This window comes from Anguilla anguilla, chromosome 3 (assembly GCF_013347855.1).
Source record: "Anguilla anguilla isolate fAngAng1 chromosome 3, fAngAng1.pri, whole genome shotgun sequence".
Taxonomy (NCBI): domain Eukaryota; kingdom Metazoa; phylum Chordata; class Actinopteri; order Anguilliformes; family Anguillidae; genus Anguilla; species Anguilla anguilla.
In genome coordinates, this window is record NC_049203.1 from 11,835,667 (window position 1) to 11,858,530 (window position 22,864).

The following is a 22,864-nucleotide window of genomic DNA, read 5'->3' on the forward strand; positions in this document are numbered from 1 at the left end:
CCGGTCTTCAACCCGCTATTTTCATCTTCCGGACTGTCATACACACGCACGAAAGCGGCATGGCAGCGGATAACATAGCGTCTAATGGCGGGGAAACGGCGTCCTTGAACGGCGAACCGCCCGCCAAGCGACATCGGGAAAGTGGAGACGACTGTTCTCTGCCTCGGATATTGAAGCCGGAGCCTCACAATAAAGTGACGGTAGTCCTTGGTGCTCAGTGGGGAGATGAGGGAAAGGGGAAAGTGGTGGACCTCCTGGCAATGGACGCGGACATTGTGTGCAGGTGTCAGGTAAGGACACAAAAGTTACGGTAATTTATGGCCCTGTTTTGTGTACTGTTTGTGCTTACCTCCGATCAGGGACAATAGCTAACTAACGAAGCTAGCATTAAACATTAAGCCTAGGATTTGATTAACCGCCACACGTTGAACTGTGACTGGCAACAATGCTGTCTAACCTCTAACATGGGCACTTAAGAAACAGTGGCCATCACGGTGCTAACTGGCCAACGTTTTATATCTAGCCTTCTAGCCTGGCCATCGACTATAAATTTCAGAATGTGTATGTCGTAACCTAATGTCATGTGATCAGGTATGGTTAGTCTAACTTGCCAAACTTCGGTTCGGACCTCATTGTTTTCTGCTGCTGATAACGGACTTAATCATCGCTATGTCTGTACAGTAACTAGGCCTATTTGCTGTTTTATGGTTAGTTCAACTCTATGAAGAGCACAGTGGCTGTGGCATATTTATTGTCGTCACGAGTTTAGTTGTAATTGTGTCGAATCTAATTCAGTCTTTCTCACACTCGGTCGTACCCAGAGATTGTAAAAATACCACTTTGGTCGTACCACTCTATGCTAGTTTTCGTTGCAACCACAATTACAATCCAATAACAAGCTGTTAATTTTTCTTAATACGTGTTGTCATGTTTAGAGGTATTGTTTACCCTCTGAAGACACATTGTCAGAAATGGCTGTGCATGCCATGAAGAATTAAAGTCTCCTTTTCACATTGGTATATTGCAAACGATTGCATTTTTTAACTTACCAAATGAAAGACTGAGGTTGAATCAGTAGGATCATAATTAGTGAAAGAAAGTATGGACCCTAAAAAATAACCATTTTGTCGTCAATGAAGCATTCAAAGACAAGGCAAATGATGATAAGCCACACATGAATTGTGTTAATAGGTTTAAGGAAAGTTATGAAACTTGAACCGGTGTTGAGCAACCCTATTTTGGCCCTGCGGATTCACATCAGTCTTTCATTTGATTTGTTAAAAAATTAACCTCTTATGTAATTGTTTCTAATATAACACACTAGTGTAATGTGAATATGGTATGCATAAATATTTCTGACATAATGTGGCTGAAGAGGTCTGAACATGAAATGCACCTAATTAAGACCAATTAACTGCTGATTAAAATACTGGGACTGAAATTGTGGTTGCAGTGAAAACCAGCATACACAGTGGTACCACAGAACTTAGTTCAAGAACCAAAGGTCTGTGTTGGGTAGCATCAAATATATTTTGTCAGAAACCTGTCTTGAAGGGGAAATGTAGATCCGCTTTCAACTAGCTTGTGCAAGTCTTCAGGAAAGGAGAGTAGCATGCAGTCCACAGGTGCCCAATTGGGGGTCACTGAAGGAACATGGATGGAACATGGATTGAACTTCAGTGACTGAACCCTCCTATTCCCATGCAACCATCAATTGTGCATTGCCCTATGGATCTATGCGCAATTGACCTATGTCCTGTCCTTGCACCACAGCATGGTGCCTTAACCAACCACCCAGCCATCCAGCTGCTAGCGGGGTTTTCATTTCATTCACTTAAATTGGCAAAGTAGTAAGCAAAGCCAGTTTGTCGTAATTTAATTGTGGATGACCCTGCACGCAGAATGAGCGGTGACTTGTATGACAGCCATGCATCCTCTGCTGAATTCCTCGATCCACCCTCAAATAACGTGATTCGGAATGGACTTACCTCGGTTAACCCTGGACACGCATATTTAATTGGCGCTGAAAACAAGCTACCCTTGACAAACGGTAAAGTAGTTAGTTACACCCACGGAAAGTTTCAGACCTGTTCTTTCTGTGTTCTGGCTTCAGGGAGGAAACAATGCAGGACACACCGTGGTGGTGGACTCTGTGGAGTACGACTTCCACCTGCTGCCCAGTGGGGTTCTGAACAAAAACGCCGTCTCCTTCATCGGTATGTTCCTCTTTGAGATTCTCACACTCACTGTGCCCCTTTTACATGCAAGGAATATGCACTACCAATTTCATGCTACTGACAGCATTTTTTATAGTTTTAGGTGTAATTTACTGTGATCCAGAGTTTAATATCTGGTGGTGCAGTGTTAAATTTTAAAACTGGTGCCTGGTTTGCCCTGAGTTATTCATTATGATTAGTGGTCTGAGAAGTTTCATGAAAGCATTGAAGACTTGTTTGGAAATACTACAAAAAAGGTTAGATTTGCACATGTAATTTACTGATTTATGTGCTTTTGTCACATTTTTTTCTGTGTTGCAAGTACTGTGATGTAGTTTCAGCCAGCTCATTCCCAGTTATGTAATGCATTGGTTATGTAATGCCTGGGTATTTACTCAGTCCATACTGGCCTCTAACTCGCTTTCTTGCTCATGGCTTTTCAGTGCCTGGTCTGCCAGTTTGCCATCTCTGTTTCGGTGGCTCTGTCTCAGCTTCAGTCTTAAGATTAGATAAGAGAGAATTTCTAATGTCCTTTTAAGTTTGCCTCTTCCTTTCTTCCCCTCAGGTAATGGAGTTGTCATTCACCTGCCCGGACTGTTTCAGGAAGCCGAGAAGAACTTGCAGAAGGGGAAAGGTGAGATGTCACGAAAAGGAGTGAGGAATGGGAAAGGAAAGGGAAATCTATCTCTGCCAGTAATTAACAATCAGTCATTTTGCAGCTTCAGTGTAATCTAATGTTACATTCATCGGTTGGGTTTCTGTTTTTTGTAATGCAGGACTTCAGGGCTGGGAGGACAGACTGAAGATTTCTGACCGTGCACACATTGGTAAGAATTCGTTGATTTCCGCACCCCTAGATGCTTGTTTTTTTCCCCGATTAATTTTGCATGATGTGCAAAGTGAACTTTACTTCCCGTCTCGTCTTCCTCTTTAATTGGGTAGAGCAGCCCTGAGCAGCACATGCTCTTCTCTCTTTCAGTGTTGCTCTTCTCTCTTTCAGTGTTTAACTTCCATCAGGCTGTGGATGGGATTCAGGAGCAGGAGAGGCAGCAGCAGGCAGGGAAAAAGTGAGGTTTTTTTTGGTCCTGCTTTTTTAAATCTCTTTCTTCTGCTCGTACAACCTTGAGACCCTCTCAAATGTCATGGGTTGGCAGGGGAGGTTTACTTTTGTAATGCAGAAACAAGTCACCCAGCTTTTATCTCTCCTTCCCAGGCAGTGTTTACAGGCTGTGTTTGAGATAGTTTTGTGCTTTTTTCCTCTGTCCTTCACTATTAATCTGTGTGCGGTAGCACCACCGGGATCGTTGGATTTATTTCCCGCGAGTGTTTTGGCATGGGTACCCGCCCTGAATGTCACCACTGTTTGGATTGATTGCACTCTTCTTCTTCTGTTTTTTTAGTTTGGGTACCACCAAGAAGGGCATTGGGCCGGCTTACTCCTCCAAGGCTGCCCGTAATGGACTCAGAGTGTGTGACCTGGTGTCAGACTTTTCTGTCTTCCAGGAGAAGTGAGTGTCTCAGTATGTGTCTGCATGGCTTGTTGTAGCTTAGTGTATGTGTGTGTGTGTGTCTGTGTATGTATGTATAATGTAACTTCTTATGAATGAAGGTTATGTTGTGGGGTATTAAAAGATTTTCTTCACCACAGAAATGTGGAGGGAAATATTATGTTTTTTTTTGTTTTGATTATTATTATTATTATTAATAATAATAATAATAATAATAATAATAATAATAAAATGTCTGTATTTGAACTTAGAACTGTAACATGAAGTGTTGTCATGGCAAGGTTTCAATACACTGATGAGCATCTGTGATGAGTAATTAGTTTACATTGGTTATTTAATGTGTGGATGTGGGTGGTCATTTCTTGTAAATTTTAAAAATTATTTTTACATTTTATTTCTTTAAATTCATCTATAAAAAAAATTAAATAAAATTTTCCCTCCCCCCAGGTTTCGTGTCCTGGCAGGGCATTTTCAGACCATGTACCCCACCCTGAACATTGATGTGGATGCTGAGCTGGAGCAACTCAAGGTGAGTAATGAAATAACTATCGGCCTTTGTTGTCCCACAGGTCAGGAGTAGCTGTGTAAGATGGTCGGTTGGCACATAAAAAAGTCTTAACTGCGATAAAATGCTGTTGCGAATCAAGTTACTGCTAGCCGTGTCTGTAAGCCGTTTGCAATTTCAGTTATACTATTGTCTTTGTTGTGGATTGTGTGCAGCTCGGGTGCATTTAATTGTGAGAATAGTACGGAATGACTACATTTTTTCGAGGAAGAATGTAATGTTAGGTTTTTTTGTCTAAAAACCGTTGTTAAAGGCCATTGGCTTTAACTGTTGAACCCAAGTACCCTATTTATAAATTCATAAGTAATGTGTTATATTCAGACTTTTCTTGCTAAAGTGAAAATACATTTAAGTGTTCATTAAACAGGAAGTAAAATGATGATCATTTGTTGCTCACAGGAAGACATGTTAATGCTTTCACGAGTGGTAAAGTTCTCTGAAATGTGCAGTTTTAATACTAGAAACAAAGTTTCCTTTTAGAAACAGTATTTCAGAAAAAGAAGTGTTTTTGAACCCATCTTTAAATATTCCTCACCTCTGTCACTCAGGGCTTTGCAGAGAGACTCCGCCCCCTGGTGACTGACGGTGTGTACTTCATGCACAAGGCTCTCACTGGACCCAGCAAGAAAATCCTGGTGGAGGGGGCCAATGCCGCCTTGCTGGACATAGACTTTGGTGAGATGGAGTTGGGATAATCACGTGATCTGGTCTGAACTGAAGCGTTTAAATTGCATTAAATTCACAGTATTGCTACCCGGGAATCTGTGTGAATGAAACCATTCTCCATGGAACCCTGTTAAAGCATTTGGATGCCTTTGAAGATGTTTTGGGGCAGGTGTCATTCATGGGTTAAGCAAAGTGAATTGAACAGGACCCTTGTTGTTTTTCAGGGACCTACCCCTTTGTGACTTCGTCAAACTGCACAGTGGGTGGCGTGTGCACCGGACTGGGCGTTCCTCCGTCCCATGTCGGTCGGGTGTACGGTGTAGTCAAGGCTTATACTACTCGAGTGGGGGTGGGAGCTTTCCCCACAGAACAGGACAATGTGAGTAGGCTGTGATTTCACTGCTTTTCTGTTCCTCTGTGAGTATACCATTGCGCTTTCTTGTTTGGTTTTATTTTTTCTACAGCTGTTAGTCTACTTTTTATACCCCATGAAGGTGGCGTGAAAACAATTGGTTCATTTCCAATGTGGAACTGAGTGCCATGCCTCATACAGTAATAAACTTCACCGACCTGAACAAAGTGTGTGTAATATGTTGCAAGTTTCATCACAGATTGCACAGGCCATGAAGTTCTGTGGAAAGTTCCTCATACTGTCCCCCAGTCCCCCTGCGTTTGACTTTGGTTCATTTTAGTGTTTTTTTTGTGTGTGCGTGTTCCAGGAAACTGGGTCCCTGCTGCAGTCCCGGGGCAGGGAGTTTGGGGTGACGACGGGACGGCGGCGGCGCTGTGGCTGGCTGGACCTGGTCCTGGTCCGCTACGCCCACATGATCAACGGCTTTACGGCGTAAGGGTTTCTCTCGCACCATTTCTCTGTTCTTTCAATGATGAGAAACTGCGTGTAAATGCATATATAGTCATTTTCACAGCACAATACCATAATGATGAAGCTAACTTGTGTGTGAACTGTCTCTTTATCTTCCTTTTAGTCTTGCCCTTACGAAGCTGGACATCCTGGACACGTTATCAGAGATCAAGGTGGGCGTGGCTTACACAGTTGATGGAAAGCCCATTCCCAGCTTCCCCGGTGAGTTTATTGTGAACGTACTCCACTCTGTGCAGGACAGGTTCACGCTACCCGCCATTTTGTATTTTTTGTCCCTAAATCTGGACACGGTCCATCTCTAATCCCCTCCGTAGCGAACATGGATGTGCTGACGCGGGTCTCCGTGCAGTACGAGACCCTGCCGGGGTGGTGCTGCAGCACCGAGGGGGTGCGCAGCTTTGGGGAGCTCCCCCTGCAGGCGCAGAAGTACATCCACTTCATCGAGGACTTCCTGCAAGTGCCTGGTGAGTTCCAAGTGACGCTTCTCACAGGTGTAGCTTATAAACAATATAGAACTCAGACATTCTGTTGCATATGAAGATTTGCTGTTGGAATAAATCCACTGACTACAATTCCCGGGGTATATTAAGTGCAAAAATATTAGTTTTTCTTCTATGATATTGTTTACATACAGAACGATAATTTATAAGAATACAGAATTAAAACATTCTCGGAATAGAAGTGATTTAATTCTCTTCTCTCTCTCTCTCAGTGAAATGGGTCGGAGTGGGCAAGTCTCGTGAGTGCATAATCAAGTTGTTTTGATCGACCAAGGGAGTTTTGGGTCCAAGTGTCCCAGCGTGTGTTCCTGGAAAGCCATTTCAAGAATAGGACCATGATGTTTGGTGGACTGGTGCTGATACAGTGTTATCATTGTGCCAGTCGGTCCAGTTATTTTTAAAAAACCAGTTAAACTAACTTGCTTAGGGTTAAGAGAAATAGCAGGGACAGCATCCTTAGAACCCTTCTTGATTTTTTTTTTTTAATGCAGAACTATAATCTAGACCTCATTTCAATCATATATCATTATAATAAATGTTTTTGTAGGCATATTTTGAAGGAGTAACGCATAACACATTTCATTTTCCAACTTTCTTCACTGGCCCAGTAGCTGTAGATTTTTCTAAGCTAGGTCATTTTTTGTACACTTAGTTGCAGCTTGAACTTTTATACATCTTCAATTTAATAATAATATGAAATACTGTATTTCTTTTACATTCGCTTTGTGAATTTTGAATCTGAAGCACACTGGCATTTCAGTTTTACCTTGGGGAACACTTCTGTGGAGAATTTAGAATGGATGGTGGTATGGAAGTTACAAAAGGGATTTCATTTTCACTTCTTTTTCCCTTTTTAAGGGATCGGCTATAACGCATGTATGTGACACAGACTTGCACCTGTCACCTTGATTGTATGTGCAAACGTGTCCAGAAATCCAGCACACCTCAGCTTGGATGTACAGTATTGTATTGAGGTTCACAATGGCATTCCTCATCATGTGATCTTGAGTGTCCCACCAAAATCTAATTCACATTCTCTTTACACTGTCACTGGCTGCTAATAAATGTATTTAAAAAATAAATTTTTAAGTGTACTTCCTCTTGGCAGTGTGTCATGCATGTTTTTGCTGTTTCTCACTGCGCGCAAATTTAAAACATCTCAAAGGCAGGAAGGATGGATGTGATCGACAATTGATATCAAAACCACAGCAAAGCGAAACTTGGAGTTTTATGCAAAGTGCAGCTGATTAATTGAAACAGCCCATAAGAATTCAAGGCAGACGTTTATCCCAAGAACACTGACGTGAAACCTATAATGTACTCCGGGCATATAAAATGTTAATCAAACTATATTTTTTTCGCCTTTTCAAAAAATTTCCAAGCCATTATTTTCAAAATATAGTTGCTTGGTTTTAGGTGTCATAGAATTGCTTGATGTCAACGTTAATTTGTCTCCTAAATTTAAGAGTATGGGTCTGAAGAGATGTTCAGCACATGTCCAGAGATATCTCCTCTGTGATAATCACTACAAATCTTGCCATTTTCATTGGACCACCAGGCCTAAATGGTCTGAACCTACCTGCACACCTGATTGGTGCCTCTGCGTTTGCCCCTCACCTCTAGCGAATTACAGAAGAGCATTCTTAAACTTAAAAGGGTAAAATCACAAGTAAATTAGTATTATTAAGATACCATTACAAAATGCATGCATTGTTTTCAAAAGTGTTCGCTAACAGTGTGGTTTTTATAGGATAGGGGCAAATGCTGTGTTTCCCATGTATCATCCTTGCTTGCCTACATCAATCACACAAGAAAGCACACATTCAAAAAATAAGTTTATTAAAATCAATCTTATCTTCTAAATAATGTACTTAAAAATATATTTTTTAAATGTACTGAATGTATTTTATAATTGTTTCATACTGTCTGTAAGTTAGATGCTGTTTCTTTTTTGGCTGCTTGGGGTAACTTCCTTAAGTGGCTATTAAACATATCCTTTTCATTGAGCCACCACTTGCTTGTGCTGGTGTTTAAATGTAATCGCTCAAATTTTGACATAAAATACTAATGTCCTGGTATTTTGGCTTTTACAGATATTTTATCAATCAAATCCATTCGTTCACTTGTCGGTGGAAACATTCAGTATGTCTGGCAACACGAGCCGGTACAGCATCACTGCTCCCTTGGCCGAGGGGCACAGCTCCTTCCACAAGGGGGCGCAATCATCCAGCTGCATCATTTCCTTCGGCGGAAGCACACAAACGCATTTATTTGTGAAACCGATCGCTTAATTTCCAGACGCTTACACGACTAGCACTACTGTATATTCTTCCATCCTAGAAAATTAAATCGTTTCGGCTTTTCTGATCGCCATTCATCCATATTTGGTGAAAAATATTGTCAGCAAATAAACATAAGTTTGGCCAAACAATGGAACTGCAACTGTTGCCATATAATTTAAAAATCCATTAAACATGTACTAATAAAGTAAGTGGCGTATGATCTCCTCTCCTTACCTCTTCGCTCAGAAAAACAATGTCAGTAGATTCGTGGGCCTCAGGGCCTCCCTGCCAATAGAACTTCTTCACCTCTTCAGAGGACAGAGAGCAACTAGCAACAAAGAACTGTGAGTCAGAGCCATGCTGTACAGAGCTGTAATAGGCTAATGTTAAGCAGCTAGCACATTCGTGATGTGACGGGATCCCACAGGGCCGGTACCTGATGTAGAACTCGGCGCTGGGTCGACCCGCGCTGGTGTGATTGAGGGCGATTCCCAACAGGACCGGCTCGCTTAGCGTACTAAGGGGAATGTTCACCTGCAGATGGTGGGGGGAGGTCCAGGTTCAGCGTTAAGACAGGGACGTGGGCATGTATGTATGACTTGTGCACACAAATTCCAGAGAGAGAGAGAACCCCACCTCGTCCCTGATCTCCATACAAATGGAGGAGAAGAGCTCCCTGACCACGGCGCTTTCCGTCAGCTGCTCCACCTGGATGCTGTCCTCACTCACCCCCTGGCACACAGCCTGAGAGAGGAGCCAACGCATCAGACACAGTGTACGGGACGGAAAACTGCTCCTTTACAATCCTCTTCATTTCCAGAACTGCACAGTTCTTTAACTCACACTACTTATTGCCATGTACATTCATACCCAGTGTCTGTAACAGCTATACACTGAGGCTGTCAAGTGAAGCATTCAGTGGCTTTATCCAAACTGAAAATAACAATGGAATGGATTTTCCTAGTTAATCAGTCCTTTTATATCAACAGTTTTGAACCATGTCCTTAATGTAATACTGTGAGGTATGTGTATCACACACTGGTTTCTAATTATATGACATAATTAATCATTATACCACAATTACCATGGTACATTACTGTACTATCAGACATATTGCATTGTCCTGGAACCACATTTACAGCTCACGCTGCACTTAATAAAAGCACAAATGTTAATAATTACTAAATCCCACTTTCCATTCATCAGTGTTATCTAAATGTTTTAAATTTGCTGTTGGCACATTTGCTCAATCGATACAGCATTCCACAGCCCCAGTCTTCCACATCTCAGCCCTTTGCTCTCCTTTTGCTCACCTTGGGTTCAGGGTGACCCCCGGGTATATCCAGGAGCCCCGCTGCCTCCGCCACCCTCTGGCTCCTCCTGAGCAGCACGAGCAGGCCGTCTGCGGTCCGCAGCACCCCTCCCACCCCCAGCGGCTGGGCCAGGAGGGCGTGCGGGTCCCCAAACTCGGCCGCCCCGCGCCTCATGAGGGCCCCCACCCCCCTGGACCAGTTGGTGCCCAGGAAGTCTTTGTAACAGGTGAGGCCGAGCTGCAGGATCAGGCGGGCGTGTTCTGCTCTCTCCGTTCCTCTCTGTGCCTGTGGGCACGTCGCCAGCTTGTCGTTGTGGCAGTTGGAATAACTCGTTCCTTTGTTTTGGGGGTGTAGTGCGTGTTTCTCCGAGTCTACACGTGACCCTGTGTCTTTCTGAGTGCACTGTATTTCTTGTGGAGTGCATACACCTCTCTCTCGCTCCAACATTTCGCCATTCTCACTGACTCTCTCCATGTTATTTTGCCCCTCGTTGGTCTGTTTGGTTGCCCCACTCTGTTCTCTTGTGTCACCTCTCCTCCAATCCACTTTCCTGCCTTTTGCGGTGGGAGACAAGGCCACTGAATCACCGTCACCAGCCCCTATCCTGCTTTCTTGCTTCACACTAAACCCCTCCCGGTGTGCATCTCCTGCTCCTTGGATGTCATTGCAGGTGAGATGAGGTGTCAGTCTAGCAGAGAAGAGTCTGAACTTGGCTCCATTGAAGAGCCAGGGATCCTGGGTCACCCTCTCTGTCCACACTTCCTCGATGTATTGTTCAACCTCTGCCACGTTCTTACGGTTATACCTGAAAATTACAGTGAGAGAGAGAGAGAAGTGCATCCATTTACAAGTCGCATTCACGGTAAGATCCTGAAGACAGCTTGTGGACCGGACACCAGGTGACATAAAACATAACTGATGACTCTCGTTTGCACTTGGCATGCGTGCTGGAGATGCCACTGAGCTTATAACTATGGGATGCAAGCATCTGGACTTCACACTTCTCACACTTAAGACATTACTACGATCAGTAATGGTGAGTTCGATGTGCAACATCTCGTTGTTGCGACTGTGGAGGCTTCACCTGGCTGAAAGCTCCACTTCCACCTGAGCTTCCCTCAGGCCCTTCCAGGGTGAGCAGTCCAGCAGTACAGATGCCTCTGGATCCATCGAGCAGGCTGTACCACACTTTCTCGTATGCGTCCTCCTCCTGGCTGCCCTCTGTTATGCACATGCCAAAATAGATCACATTTTATTTTGAGGGTATTTTTACTTTGCAGAACACAGTCCATAAATACACCATATACACAATGCTCCTTTAACTAGGCTTTAGAATCCTGTAACCAGGTTGTAAATAGACAAATTACTGATTTTAATTGCATTACATTTTAAATTTTAAATGTTCTCAGTTCAGATTTGTTCTTTTAATTTGCCATTTTAACATTGATATGAACACTTTGTTACAGCTCATACATTTGCTCACAACTACATTTTAAATAGCATTGCCATTATACACCCTTAGTTCCACTAATGTACAAACTGTTTTGCCAAAAAGGTCACGCGAAAGCGTTCAGATGGGTCGGTTCAGCACATTTGTTTCACTGCTTTGGATCTCCTTTACTTTTTCAAATATTATTACCAAGTATCGTTCACTCGATCAGTAGCCTATGAAGCTGTTACTAAGGCGACCATCCAACAAGACCTGCATTAAGGACCTTCCTCAGTCCAGCAATAAAACAGGAATGGATTACATCAAGGGGTGTAACTGAAATTTTAAGGCGTGTTTGGTTTTGCACAACTACTTAGCCTACCTGGGTGTGCACGAAAGGTACTCGTCAAAGCCTTTTCTAAATGCGCAAGTTAACAAGAGACAAACAAAGGTGTGGAGCTACCAGCGCGCAGAAGACAGGGTGTGCACACATACACCAGTGATGTTGTCATCCTTTCAAACAATGTATATTCAAGAACAACAATGTAGAAAAGCCTATGGTCTGTCCACGTGTTGCTATTGAAGGCGTACCCTCAGTTATAGGAAAAGTAACAAAAATGTAGAAAAGCTGTCCACTTGTTACCTCTGGAGACGTAGCTAGAGTTATAACAACTAGCTACTTTAGCCACGATGAAACACGTTGTCATTTTTATGTCACCCTATTAGGAATGAGTAAGCACAGTATTGAGTGTCCAAGATTACGTGTAGTCTACGTTCATGCTTTCAAGTAATTTAGCAACTAAGACGAACAATTGAGGGTTGGACTATAGCGTCTGCCGCTAATGTTAGCTACACAGCAGGCTAGTTTACGTGTAGTCTAACGACGTACTGACTAAACTCAGAACCAAAAGAACCTCTGACTTTGGCAGCCCTGTATTTGAATATTGTACGTAGCTGGTGGTCAGGTGGCTAAACACGCCGCAAATAGACTGAAACAATTGCAATGAAGACTTACCTAAAGCATCTTCAGCCCTTTGCTTCGTCGTCTTGACAGGAGTGTTGGTAGTGGTTACGTCCTGACGCGGAAGACGGAAGTAATACGAATACGCTTTCCTATTGGCTAACCCAAATTTTTTATTCAATCGCTAGCCTCTTTATAACGACAGGCGTGACATTATTATTATTATTATTATTATTATTATTATTATTATTATTATTATTATTATTATTATATCAAACTCTGTGGCTGTAGAGAAATCGCTATATGGCTATCTTGATAGGTGGAATGATACATTTGAAATATATGAATTACATTATTAAATATTTAAAAACTTAATAGGCTACCCCTATGTCATCCTGTCCTCAGCGGCGCGTTAAAACCGAATGTGAAAAGTTTTTTTCATAACGCAAGGAAAGCAGTTTAAGGGTTGTCTGTGGCTACCACTTTTTGTATTTCAACGAGTGTTAAATATTACTAGTCAGCAACAATTAGTGAAGTAAAGTAAAATAGATGGTTATTTGAACAAAAACATATCGTCAGTAACAAATTTGCTAACCACGCGTTTTTTCATTTTAGATGGTAAGAGAAAACCAATAGTCGTATTGGTGAAATGACTGAAAGCTCTTCGCACGTATCAATAAATTACATGCGAATTAATTTAACAATGACTTACAGTTGAGCACATTTCCAACACAGTTTACAGTAGGCTAGTTAAATTTATAATAAAACACTCCATTTGAATATGATCTCAAGGAAATGGCCTAATACAAGTGCTAATTGACAAAACATCGGTTTCGACGAAGTGCACACAATGTGCTGATCCGGACAAAACCTCTAACCGTGGAATTGTATCTTCAAAGTCATTAGAAATGTCGAGCCCCTTTATGTAGGTCTACCATTGTCATATCACATCGTTATCACGTGAAAATAAACTAGCGCACTCAGCAGCTGTCTTGTTCGTAGCCAATGGGTTTAAACGCCGAACGGAAAACGTGCAGTTGTGTACAGGCTACGTAACTTAGTTCTGTCTCAGTGACACTTATGCAACAACCGCACGATACGCAATAAGTGAGTATTGCATACCTTTAACGTTGTCACTTCAATATATTTGTAACTTTAAAAATATGATACTTTGTAATTATGTGTCAGAAAGCTTGCAATAGTTTGTTTGGATATTTAAGGTGTCTCGGCCTGTTGAAATGACGGCTCTAGTGCTACAGCCTGGCAATTTCCTGACTTGATCACGCCCCCCTTTGTGGCTGGTTTGTTCCGTGTTTTGCCGCTTGTTTCGGGGGAACGTAAAGCTTGCTGTACAGCTCGTAGGATTTTTGTTAGGGGACGATGAGAGCCACTGATTGAACGGAACCAGAAAATCATGCATTTCGCTAAATGTACCTTGTTGGCTATTTAGCCTCCTAGTTATGTTATCTGTCTAGAATCTGCCAATTTGCGTGTGATCGTGGTTTCACTAGCGTAAATAACTCAACTTTGCTATGGCTACTGGGTTTTTGTATACATTTCGTAGTTTCCAGTGATTGTAATGCTGTATTAATCGAGACAAGTAGCCTATTTATAGTTTATTTGCACAATGTTTTAAAACGGGACGTAACGTTGATAAAGTAAATGTGGACGTAAGCAGTCAGGGTGTCTCACGCTCATAACAACAAATAATAATAAAGTTAATTATGAATACAGGCTGTGTGAGTTGGTATGGCTAACATTTAGTTTACGGTATTACCATTACCCCTTCCCAACTGTGGTAAACAAACTGAATTCTCTCACAGGAATCAATATGTTTAGAGCTTGTGTATAACACTGACCATACTTGGCTCACAGTTATGTTTTTAAGCACACATCTTGTACGTGGGACATGTCAAGGCTGTTCGACTGGACCAGCTTCCTGCTGTTTTCTTCAAATATCTTTTCAGTGTAGTTTTTAGTTGTTTCGTAAGTAAAATATGCGCTGCGTACGGTTACCCTTTGATAAATTGTTTATTTAGATAAATTAAATCTCAAATATAGACAAACCTACTCAGTATAAGCCTAAATATAATATGCAGTGTTTTTATATTGCAATTATATTTTATTTCACAATAAATGATGCAAACATTAAGTAGTGCATTTGTATACATGTTTTGTACCAGTGCCATGTCTCTGTTTAAAGAATTATGCTGAAATCTTAGCCATATGCAGAAAAGTGTAGCCTGTATCTTTTATGAATCCACTGGCACATGTATCAGACATACTGTGGAAAATGTTCTGTGTTTACACAAGGCTTTGCAAGTGGGTTGTATGGATTGTATTTGTATAACAGTGCATTCTGAACATACATTATTTTTCATGCAATATAAAAAATGAAAAGATTAAAATTTTGATGTGCTTTTGTTACAGTATCTTGTTTATAGATGTCAGTGTTTGTTTTAGAGAATCACACGTGGGTATTGGCTGTACAATTAGTGAAAAAAGTGGAAACACCAATTTGTTACACATATGTCTGTATTGTTCAGCCAGTACTTATAGCAATAAGTTCAATTGGATCTTGACTTAAATGACCACTGTGAGTCAGGACCTTGTTATACATATCATCCAAATGACAGCATCTCCTGCAGCACAGAAATCTCCTTTATACTGGGGCATTATATTCTCAACGTTGTCCCCTACTGGCCCACCAACAACTTAGTTTTCCCAGGTCTCCCGTCCAAATTGTAACCAAGCCTACACCTGTTGAGCTTGAGCTGTATAGCTGGATCATAATACATGGTGGTATGTCTTTGGCTGGTCAATGACGATTAATCTCAATTTTGCCATCTAAGGGTGTGAGTGCACTCAAACCCATATTACAGGACCACCTGAACCCTTCACTTTCACGTTTCCATTTTTAGTTCACATCAAGATTCACTCGTTTTCCTCCAGATATTTCTCTCCATTTCTTCATTTTCCACTTTAGCCTTTCAGTGTGTGGATCTCTGCTCTGTTCAGGTCCAGGATCCTGTAACCTGGGTCTGAGGTGCCTCCATATCCCATCATGCAGTTGAAAGCGCACATGCTCCTCTGTCGGAGATGCCTGTGGCGCTATAGAAGTGGACTTCGCTTGCTCTCTCTCAGTGCTGTATACAGGTATACGGTTGTATGAGATTTTTGAGAAGATGGATTTTCAAACACGAGGGTGGACATGCATCATTTGTGTGCGTGTGTTTTTGTGGTTGAAATTGTCTAGATAATTGTAAGACCTGTGGATACTTTGTAGAGTCATGGAAACTACTGTGATGCTGATCAGCACAGCAGAGCATCTTAACCACTCACTGAATAACATTTGAATGCAGAAAGCAATAAAATCATATTTGCTGCTGATTGATCTGTAATGGCATGTACTCAGGAGTGAACATGAGTAGCATTACTAATGTTAATAAGGACATAGTGTCAGACTGTTTTATGACTGGCGTAGGTCATTCATAGACTTGTCTTTTGATTATGCAATATGTGTAGTGTACCTTTATGGACTCCTTTGCTTATTTGTTTGCAGATCTGGTGAGAATTACTATGAACTCTTGGGAGTAAAGCCTGATGCTTCGTTGGAAGAAATTAAGAATGCATTTTTTAACAAATCCAAAAAGGTACAATCTTTAACATATACCTCAAACATGTTTTTTTTTTTGTCATTTACCAGCATGAAATGCAATATAATTGTGGAAAAGATTTCTGCTGTCCCTTGACTGCAGTTACCAAGGAAATGTTATTTATTTATTTTTTATTTTTTTGATGGTAAGGCATAGAGCCATTTTACATGGAACAAAGAGGTTACCTGTGGCTGAAAATTTTAAGGGACCAGTATTGACTGGAAAAAGACAGCGAAAATATATGGCAACGTGTGGTTGCTGGAGTGCTATTTGTCCACTAGAGGGTAATCTTGTATAGTATTGCAGTGTGTAAATATATATATATATATATATATATATATATACACACACACACACATACACATCATTTTTTTTCAAGTCTTTATGTGTATGTGACTCCTTTCTATTGCATTACATTACATTACCTTTACTTAACCAGATAGGTCATTGAGAACACATTCTCTTTTACAGTGACGACCTGGCCACGAGGGTGCAAGTACACAGACACAAATAACAATACCATAGAATATAAACACAACAGCAGACAAATATACTATATACAATATAAAACCATAAAAACACAACATATGATCTATGCCAGTGACCCTTTTTATGTGTTGTATTGGTATATACATATTTTCCGGTCAGGCAAAGCAGAAATAGCTGCTTGTGCACACCGTATGTCAGTATGTGCGAAGCGTCAGGGAACAAGGGTGTGTGCCCCAGAAGGGAGTGTGTGCGCTGTGGCGTGTCTGCGGCGAGGCAGAGGGGTGCGGGATAGGGGCGACTTGTCCCTTATGGATGGTGCCGATGGAGACTTTGAGATAAAGCCCTTAGAGGGAGCAGGAGATGGGGCGAGCGGGGATTGAAGGAGAGGGTGCAGGAGAGTTCTTGTTTGAAGGTTTGACAGACATATTGCGCAGTATTTTTTTTCTTCAACAGTGACTCACTACACTGAGCTTATCAGTGTGTTTTACTCACTGCTTGTCCATCTACCTCTATGTCTCACGGCCTGTGTCTGGCTGGCAGTCTACCAAACTGTCTATTCATGAAGTCTCTACTTGTAGCAGTATTTATTTTTCTCTTTATCTTTTAATCACTGTATCTACTTGCACTTTAGCTCTGTTTTACTGCTTTTATTCATGGTGTTTTACTACAAACACTGCACAATTTTCAGTGTTTGCACAAATGGTGAACCGTTTAGATTTAGGCCCCAAAAGTAAATATAAAAGAACTAAAGTAATTTATTTAACAGTTCTGTAATTACATCTACTCACTTCCGTTTGATACCGTTGTGATTAATGGTGTGTGGGTTTTATAATCCGTTTATTCAGGCGAGCACCTCTGATCTCCCGACATACGGATCGCTGTTACATCTTCTCTTGATTCTGGCCACTGACTTTGATGTTATAAAATGGAAGTACTATGTGTTCCGTGTGGAAGTCTGCAGTATGTCACATTAACTCTCTTTTATTTGATTTGCCGACATACATTATTTTCCTTTGCTTTTGTATTGCTATACACATTAGACCCTTAGTTCTGTTCTGCCTACCGCTGTAATTGTTCTTTATAGTATTACGGTCGTGTACGCTGTTCACGGTCATCCATGGGCAGGAGAAACACTGCAGCTTTTCATCTTACCAGCTGCACTGTTCTTCTGCTGCAGCTGCATCCTGACAGTGACCTGAGTAACCCGGGCCTCCACAGCCAGTTTGTGGCCCTGAGCGAGGCCTACAGAGTGCTGAGCCGCGAGGGCTCCAGGAAGGAGTACGATCTGCGTCTGCAGCGGCCATACCACGTTGGGCAGGCGTTCAGGTGAGGGAGAGCCTTCATGCGATGGGCAAAGACTATGTGGTGAAGGCAGTAGTCATTATGTCCCGTCTTAGTTTTTGTGTGCGTGCTACGTTCTGTCTGCAGTCCTCTTTTCAGATTTCACCCAAGTCATTTGCCTTGTTTGTGCTGGAGTTTTAACTTAGCAACAGTTGGTTTCTCTCCTTACCATATAAGCACCTTTCTCTGCATTGCTTGCTCTGCAACAGCAGTGCTTCTACCAGTGAGCTGTCCACTCTGTTGTTTTCTCTGTCGCAGACCGGAGTCTGCGGAAAGTTCACAGTACTGGGAGCAGTTTCGCCATGCCGCGCCTCAGGAGTACACCGCGGAGCAGCTGAGGAAGAAGAAGAAACTGAACTTGCGCCTGGTTGGCTACTGCCTGGTGGCCATGGTGGCAAGCCTGGTATTCCACTACCTTGGTTTCAGGTAAATGCAAATCAGACTGGTATGCACAACCATTGAACTTAGAATTAGGGCTTCTTTATGGTTTAAGGGTTTCATGCTCAGGCTGCTGGATGGCTCATCTGGTTAAGGCGGCGCACTGTGGTGCATGGGTGAGCCCCGTGTCTTGGTTCGAATCCAGACTGTGCCAGTGCCGACTGTGGCCATAGGGCAACATGCAGTTGGCAATTGCGTCACCCAAGGTATGGGAGGACATAGTCGGAAAGAAGGCAGGTTGTGAGACCTTGTGTTTCAGGGGGGAGCTGTGGATGTCTACACTCTTGTGAATTGGCAGTGGGGTTCACGCACAAATGTAGCCGCGGTTGCAGATGATTGAACACTCCAATCTAGGGTGGGAACTGGATAAGTACACCCCCCCTGTCTGGGCAACAGATGTATAAATGAATGAATTAATGGATGAATAAAGTTTAATGCCAGACTGGAATATTGGCTTACCAGTTGAAGGCTTCCACACTTTACATCCAGACAAGCACTGTTCCTTTTAACCAGTGCTGCTTACTGCAGCATCTGAAGCAACTAGCTATTGACACATTAAACACTCTGCACACAAGTCTGCAAATATAGTGCATGCATGCAGTGGTCCATTCATATGTGCATGTGCATCGATGTGCAGTACGTATAAATGCAGGCAACAAACAGTGGCAGTTCAACAAAAATTGTGAGATGTCTTTCTTGTGTTTCAGTTAAGGTCATGTATTTTTATATACGTCGGCTGTTCTCACGCCACTCCTGAATCCAGCCAAACGTTCATTCACCAAGGTTGCCTCCCAACACAAACCACGACTCACCACACAGATGCCATTGTGTGTGCATTTTTGTCCTAGCAACAAACTGTAAATTTTATCTTCTGTGCTCCTGGTTTAGTACTCTGGCACTCGTGCGTCCTTGTGAGGTTTGAACGCAGGTGTCAGCAGGCTGGCCTGAGCGGGACAGGCTGACTGGCTTATTATTATTAGATAATGGCTGTTTTTACACATTGCCCGGTTGCATTGGCGTTATTTATCTAAACCGCGTGTATATTTTCACCTGCTGTTTTCAGTTATTTCAGGAGAGGAAGCAAATGATTTTTAAAAAGTCATTTCAAGTGGTGTAATAATATAATAAGTGAGATAAGATTTTGTTTTGGGGCCAGATTATTTCAATAATTAGTGCCCTTTCATCTAGTCGTTATGTATGAGTTTGCAAACTATGTAAGTACTTTGTTCTCTGCTGCTCATAAATACAAAATTTGTGCAGTAACATTGCATTTATTGAATGTAACGTTGAAGTAATACTATCAATAAGCTACAGTGTTAAAAGAGTTTTGAACAAAAGGTACCTGTGTACACTTTAGAGATGCTTTATCCTTGTATCACAGCGGGGGAAGCTCTTAATTACCATGCACTGCATGACTGGCTCAGTTCTCTTTTTGAGGTAGAAACATTGCTCTTGCGTTTTAAAAAAACAAATCTAATGTGCGCTTTTGAATAGATTCTAAGTGTTTTTTGTTCTGTTCTTTGCTTTGTACCCAATGAACATTGTTTACTTGTAGATGTGCGTGTGTGTGTGTGTTTGTTTTCTTGTGTGCCTGTGTGTTCTTTTGCTTGCATGAGATTGATAGCATTATCAATATTTGCTCATGTATGAATCACCATATTATTTCAAATGGATAAAGACTGGATAAAGACTGGATTACTTTGCTTATAAAGAGCATTAGCAAGAGGACTGACATGCACCCCTTTGTTTCACATAGTGGATTTAATAACAAACTAATATCTTGCGACGGCTCAGTAAAATCTTGAGAGAAATGTCAGTGTTTGTCATTATAAAATATTTTTAGATTTTCCAGACATGCCTAGTTTTTTTTATTACCAGCCACTGAATAACAGTGGGGAGCTCATTGATATGGATTTTATCCAGCATGTGAAAGCAGGGGCTGCATTAAAGTTATATGGGAGAAAATAAACGGAGGCACTCACTCCATTTGCTGTCAGTGATGGGAACATTATGATGAAGGGGCGAATGAATGTGTTTTGGGAAAGAGGCAGGAGATGCTGCCTTTTTTGACTTTTTGACCTTGACTTCCCGTCCAGACTACCACGTTTTCATTTGGGCATTCTCGTTCGTGTACGAGCGTGTGTGTGTCCGTGTGTATGCATGTGTGTGCGTGTGCGTATTTGTGTGTGTGTACACATGCACGCGCGTCTGTGTGTGTGCATATGTGTGTGGGTACGTATGCATGTGTGGATAAAATGGTGAACTTGAACTTATGACGCCATGTTTGTTTTTTTGTGTGTGATTCCTATCTTGTGTACAGGAAACTTGAAGAAGTCCACAATAACTTCATGGATGAAAAGGACAGAGTGATCACAGAGATTTACAATGAGTCTAAAGAACGAGCCAGGTAAGGCACCGATGTATATACCGATATACAGCGTAAACACAAGCACCACTTAAATTATGTAACTAATACACTTACACACATTCAGGCAAACAGGATTTGTGGATTTGAAGCTAATCCACGCATTGTGAGCAGACATATAGACAAACATACAGTTTTATCTCCCATTGCTCTCCAGCACTATGTTTTACCATCTAATATGAGTTTTGACCTATTGACTGTGTAAAACATACATTATTTCAGTGCAGTGCAGGTTGTGTATTATTATTACCCATTTTCTGAATATGGGTTTTTTGAGTGATGTACGTTGTATTTTCAGATGTTTTGAGTATAAATATAGCAATCTATCTCTTCAATCTGTTATACATAATACATACTTATTTTGCGTGGAAAATGAACCAAATGTGCCTTTCCGTGTCATACTGACAGTGAAACCATGTTAAATGCATGAAAATATAATCAATTCCATCTCACTGACTCATATGAAATATATTTCTTGTTGGTAAGTTTGTGTTCTGTTTCTCTCTCTGTGATTTGCAGGGCAAATGGTTTCAAAAAGCAGACAGAGATTCTAAGGCAGAAACATGCAGAATTTCTCGAAAAGTACAAACTGCGCAATGATAGGAATGACAAGTAAAGGCAGGGGCAGACATGGTGAGAATGTGCAGCACACGGAGGACCGTGAAGGAAAAGTACAGGTATTATTAAGGGTGATGACGAGTAAGCGTGTGCTGGGAGGAAGGGGCGTGGGTGGGATGGGGCCGGCTATCCATTATTTAGACTTTGCGTGAAATCGTCGAGTGAGCGATTGAGCGTGTGAAAACGAGGTTTTTTTAGCCTCTTAAATGGTAGAAAAAGGGACAGGTGCTTGAGAGCAGGAAATGCAGAGAGACTGATTGATTGATCCCATAAAATGTATCTCCATAAATAAGATGCCTCTGAAGTAAACTCATTGCCAGTGTTACAGGCACAGTACGGGTGATGGAAAAGTATTCTGAGACGAGTGGTTGATTTTTCCAACTCTTGTGATGGTAATAGAAGAGGTACGAAAACAATTTTTAAAAATCAGTTTGTCAAGAGCATGCAATTGTTTTTAGTGTATATTTTGGCTGGGTCTTAGCTTTCTTTAATTGGAAAGAAAGGCTGAACCAACAGCCAGCTGTTTTCCGTAATGTCTTTGCTGACGTAGGAATGGCACTTACTGGGAATTATGCAGCCTTCATTGTGTAATGCATCCTCAGGGGTACACAAAAAGGGCCGATCTGGTTCAGGATTTAAGGCCCGGTCATTTATTTAATATAATGCCTTTTGATAAGGCATGAGCTGCAGACTACACAATTTACTGTGGTCCAGTGTAGGAGAGAACCAGGCCTGCGTCAAAGGGTTGTTTAGAGAATGAAGCCAGAATAATTGGTTGGATGCACACCACCCCACCGGATGCTGCTCACCCATATCCTCGCTGAATTTTATGGGTCATCTTGATGTCAGATTACAAGGTAGAGGTGGGCAACGAGGGCCATATCTGTTTCTGGTTTTCATGCCAGCTTCTAGCCTTAATTACTTTATTAGCACTAACATTTACACCATCTGACATTTTAGCTGCTTTTCGTGATAAGCGCATGAATGACAGCCAAAGACGACTGTTCTTGGGTTCCTATGAAACGTTTTTACTGTGATCTAATGCGGTGATGCGGAGCCAAATGCGGTGATCTTTGTCACTTTGGTTTTTGAATGTTTCCATTTACAGCATATGTAATAAAGGGGGGAAACTGTCGAAAGAAGTACCTTTGAGTTCATATCCTCACTTGACCTAGTATGTTAAATCAAATCTGTCTAAGTCTCCCACTATTACATTTAGTTTTGAGTCCCTGTTTATTTGAGAAAAAAAGTGTACTCAATGTCATTCCTCTGTTTTGAGCTCTCAAGAAGGCCTGTCGTGGACACTGTAAACTGTTAACTTGACCTTACCTAAACTTGTTACCTCATCACGTTGGAATTTGAACAGAGAAGGGCCCAGAAGCCAAGATTACAATTTTGCAATGATGTTTTAAATACTTTAATAATCTCACTTCTGTATGTTTTCAATGATGGTGAAGAAGGGGGGATGGGTTGCGTCACTTGTTGCAACATTGTAATTGTGGTAGTGTAACTTTTTCGCCCATGTGTGCAACAATTTGTAAATAAATACTGTTTAATCACCAGGTCATATTTGT

General features: G+C 41.7%; 3 protein-coding genes across 5 annotated transcripts; 2 read left to right on the forward strand and 1 right to left on the reverse strand.

Annotated features, from left to right (window-relative positions):
- Positions 1 to 7: 7 nt before the first annotated feature.
- On the forward strand, positions 8 to 7,442 carry adssl (adenylosuccinate synthase, like). The gene is made up of 13 exons (XM_035411776.1): positions 8 to 290; positions 2,114 to 2,216; positions 2,782 to 2,850; positions 2,993 to 3,043; positions 3,217 to 3,283; positions 3,617 to 3,724; positions 4,172 to 4,253; positions 4,838 to 4,964; positions 5,180 to 5,334; positions 5,675 to 5,799; positions 5,942 to 6,039; positions 6,153 to 6,302; positions 6,551 to 7,442. Exons 1-13 carry the CDS (start codon positions 60 to 62, stop codon positions 6,601 to 6,603), a joined length of 1,419 nt encoding a protein of 472 aa, XP_035267667.1. The 5' UTR covers positions 8 to 59; the 3' UTR covers positions 6,604 to 7,442.
- Positions 7,443 to 8,156: 714 nt separating this feature from the next.
- Positions 8,157 to 12,526, reverse strand: nudt22 (nudix (nucleoside diphosphate linked moiety X)-type motif 22). The gene is made up of 7 exons (XM_035411777.1): positions 12,378 to 12,526; positions 11,018 to 11,154; positions 9,934 to 10,738; positions 9,257 to 9,364; positions 9,057 to 9,154; positions 8,855 to 8,948; positions 8,157 to 8,580 (listed from the first exon to the last, which is right to left on the reverse strand). Exons 2-7 carry the CDS (start codon positions 11,101 to 11,103, stop codon positions 8,458 to 8,460), a joined length of 1,314 nt encoding a protein of 437 aa, XP_035267668.1. The 5' UTR covers positions 11,104 to 11,154; positions 12,378 to 12,526; the 3' UTR covers positions 8,157 to 8,457.
- A 167-nt stretch (positions 12,527 to 12,693) lies between these two features.
- Positions 12,694 to 22,855, forward strand: dnajc4 (DnaJ (Hsp40) homolog, subfamily C, member 4). 3 transcript variants are annotated; one of them, XM_035411779.1, is made up of 7 exons: positions 12,700 to 13,430; positions 15,342 to 15,479; positions 15,886 to 15,976; positions 17,646 to 17,794; positions 18,068 to 18,235; positions 20,568 to 20,654; positions 21,192 to 22,855. In XM_035411779.1, exons 2-7 carry the CDS (start codon positions 15,388 to 15,390, stop codon positions 21,286 to 21,288), a joined length of 684 nt encoding a protein of 227 aa, XP_035267670.1. In that variant the 5' UTR covers positions 12,700 to 13,430; positions 15,342 to 15,387; the 3' UTR covers positions 21,289 to 22,855. The 3 variants fall into 3 exon arrangements, with proteins under 3 accessions (XP_035267672.1, XP_035267670.1, XP_035267671.1); XM_035411780.1 differs by having other exon boundaries at positions 12,700 to 13,419; XM_035411781.1 differs by lacking the exon at positions 21,192 to 22,855 and having other exon boundaries at positions 12,694 to 13,430; positions 20,568 to 20,658.
- The last annotated feature ends 9 nt before the right edge of the window (positions 22,856 to 22,864 follow it).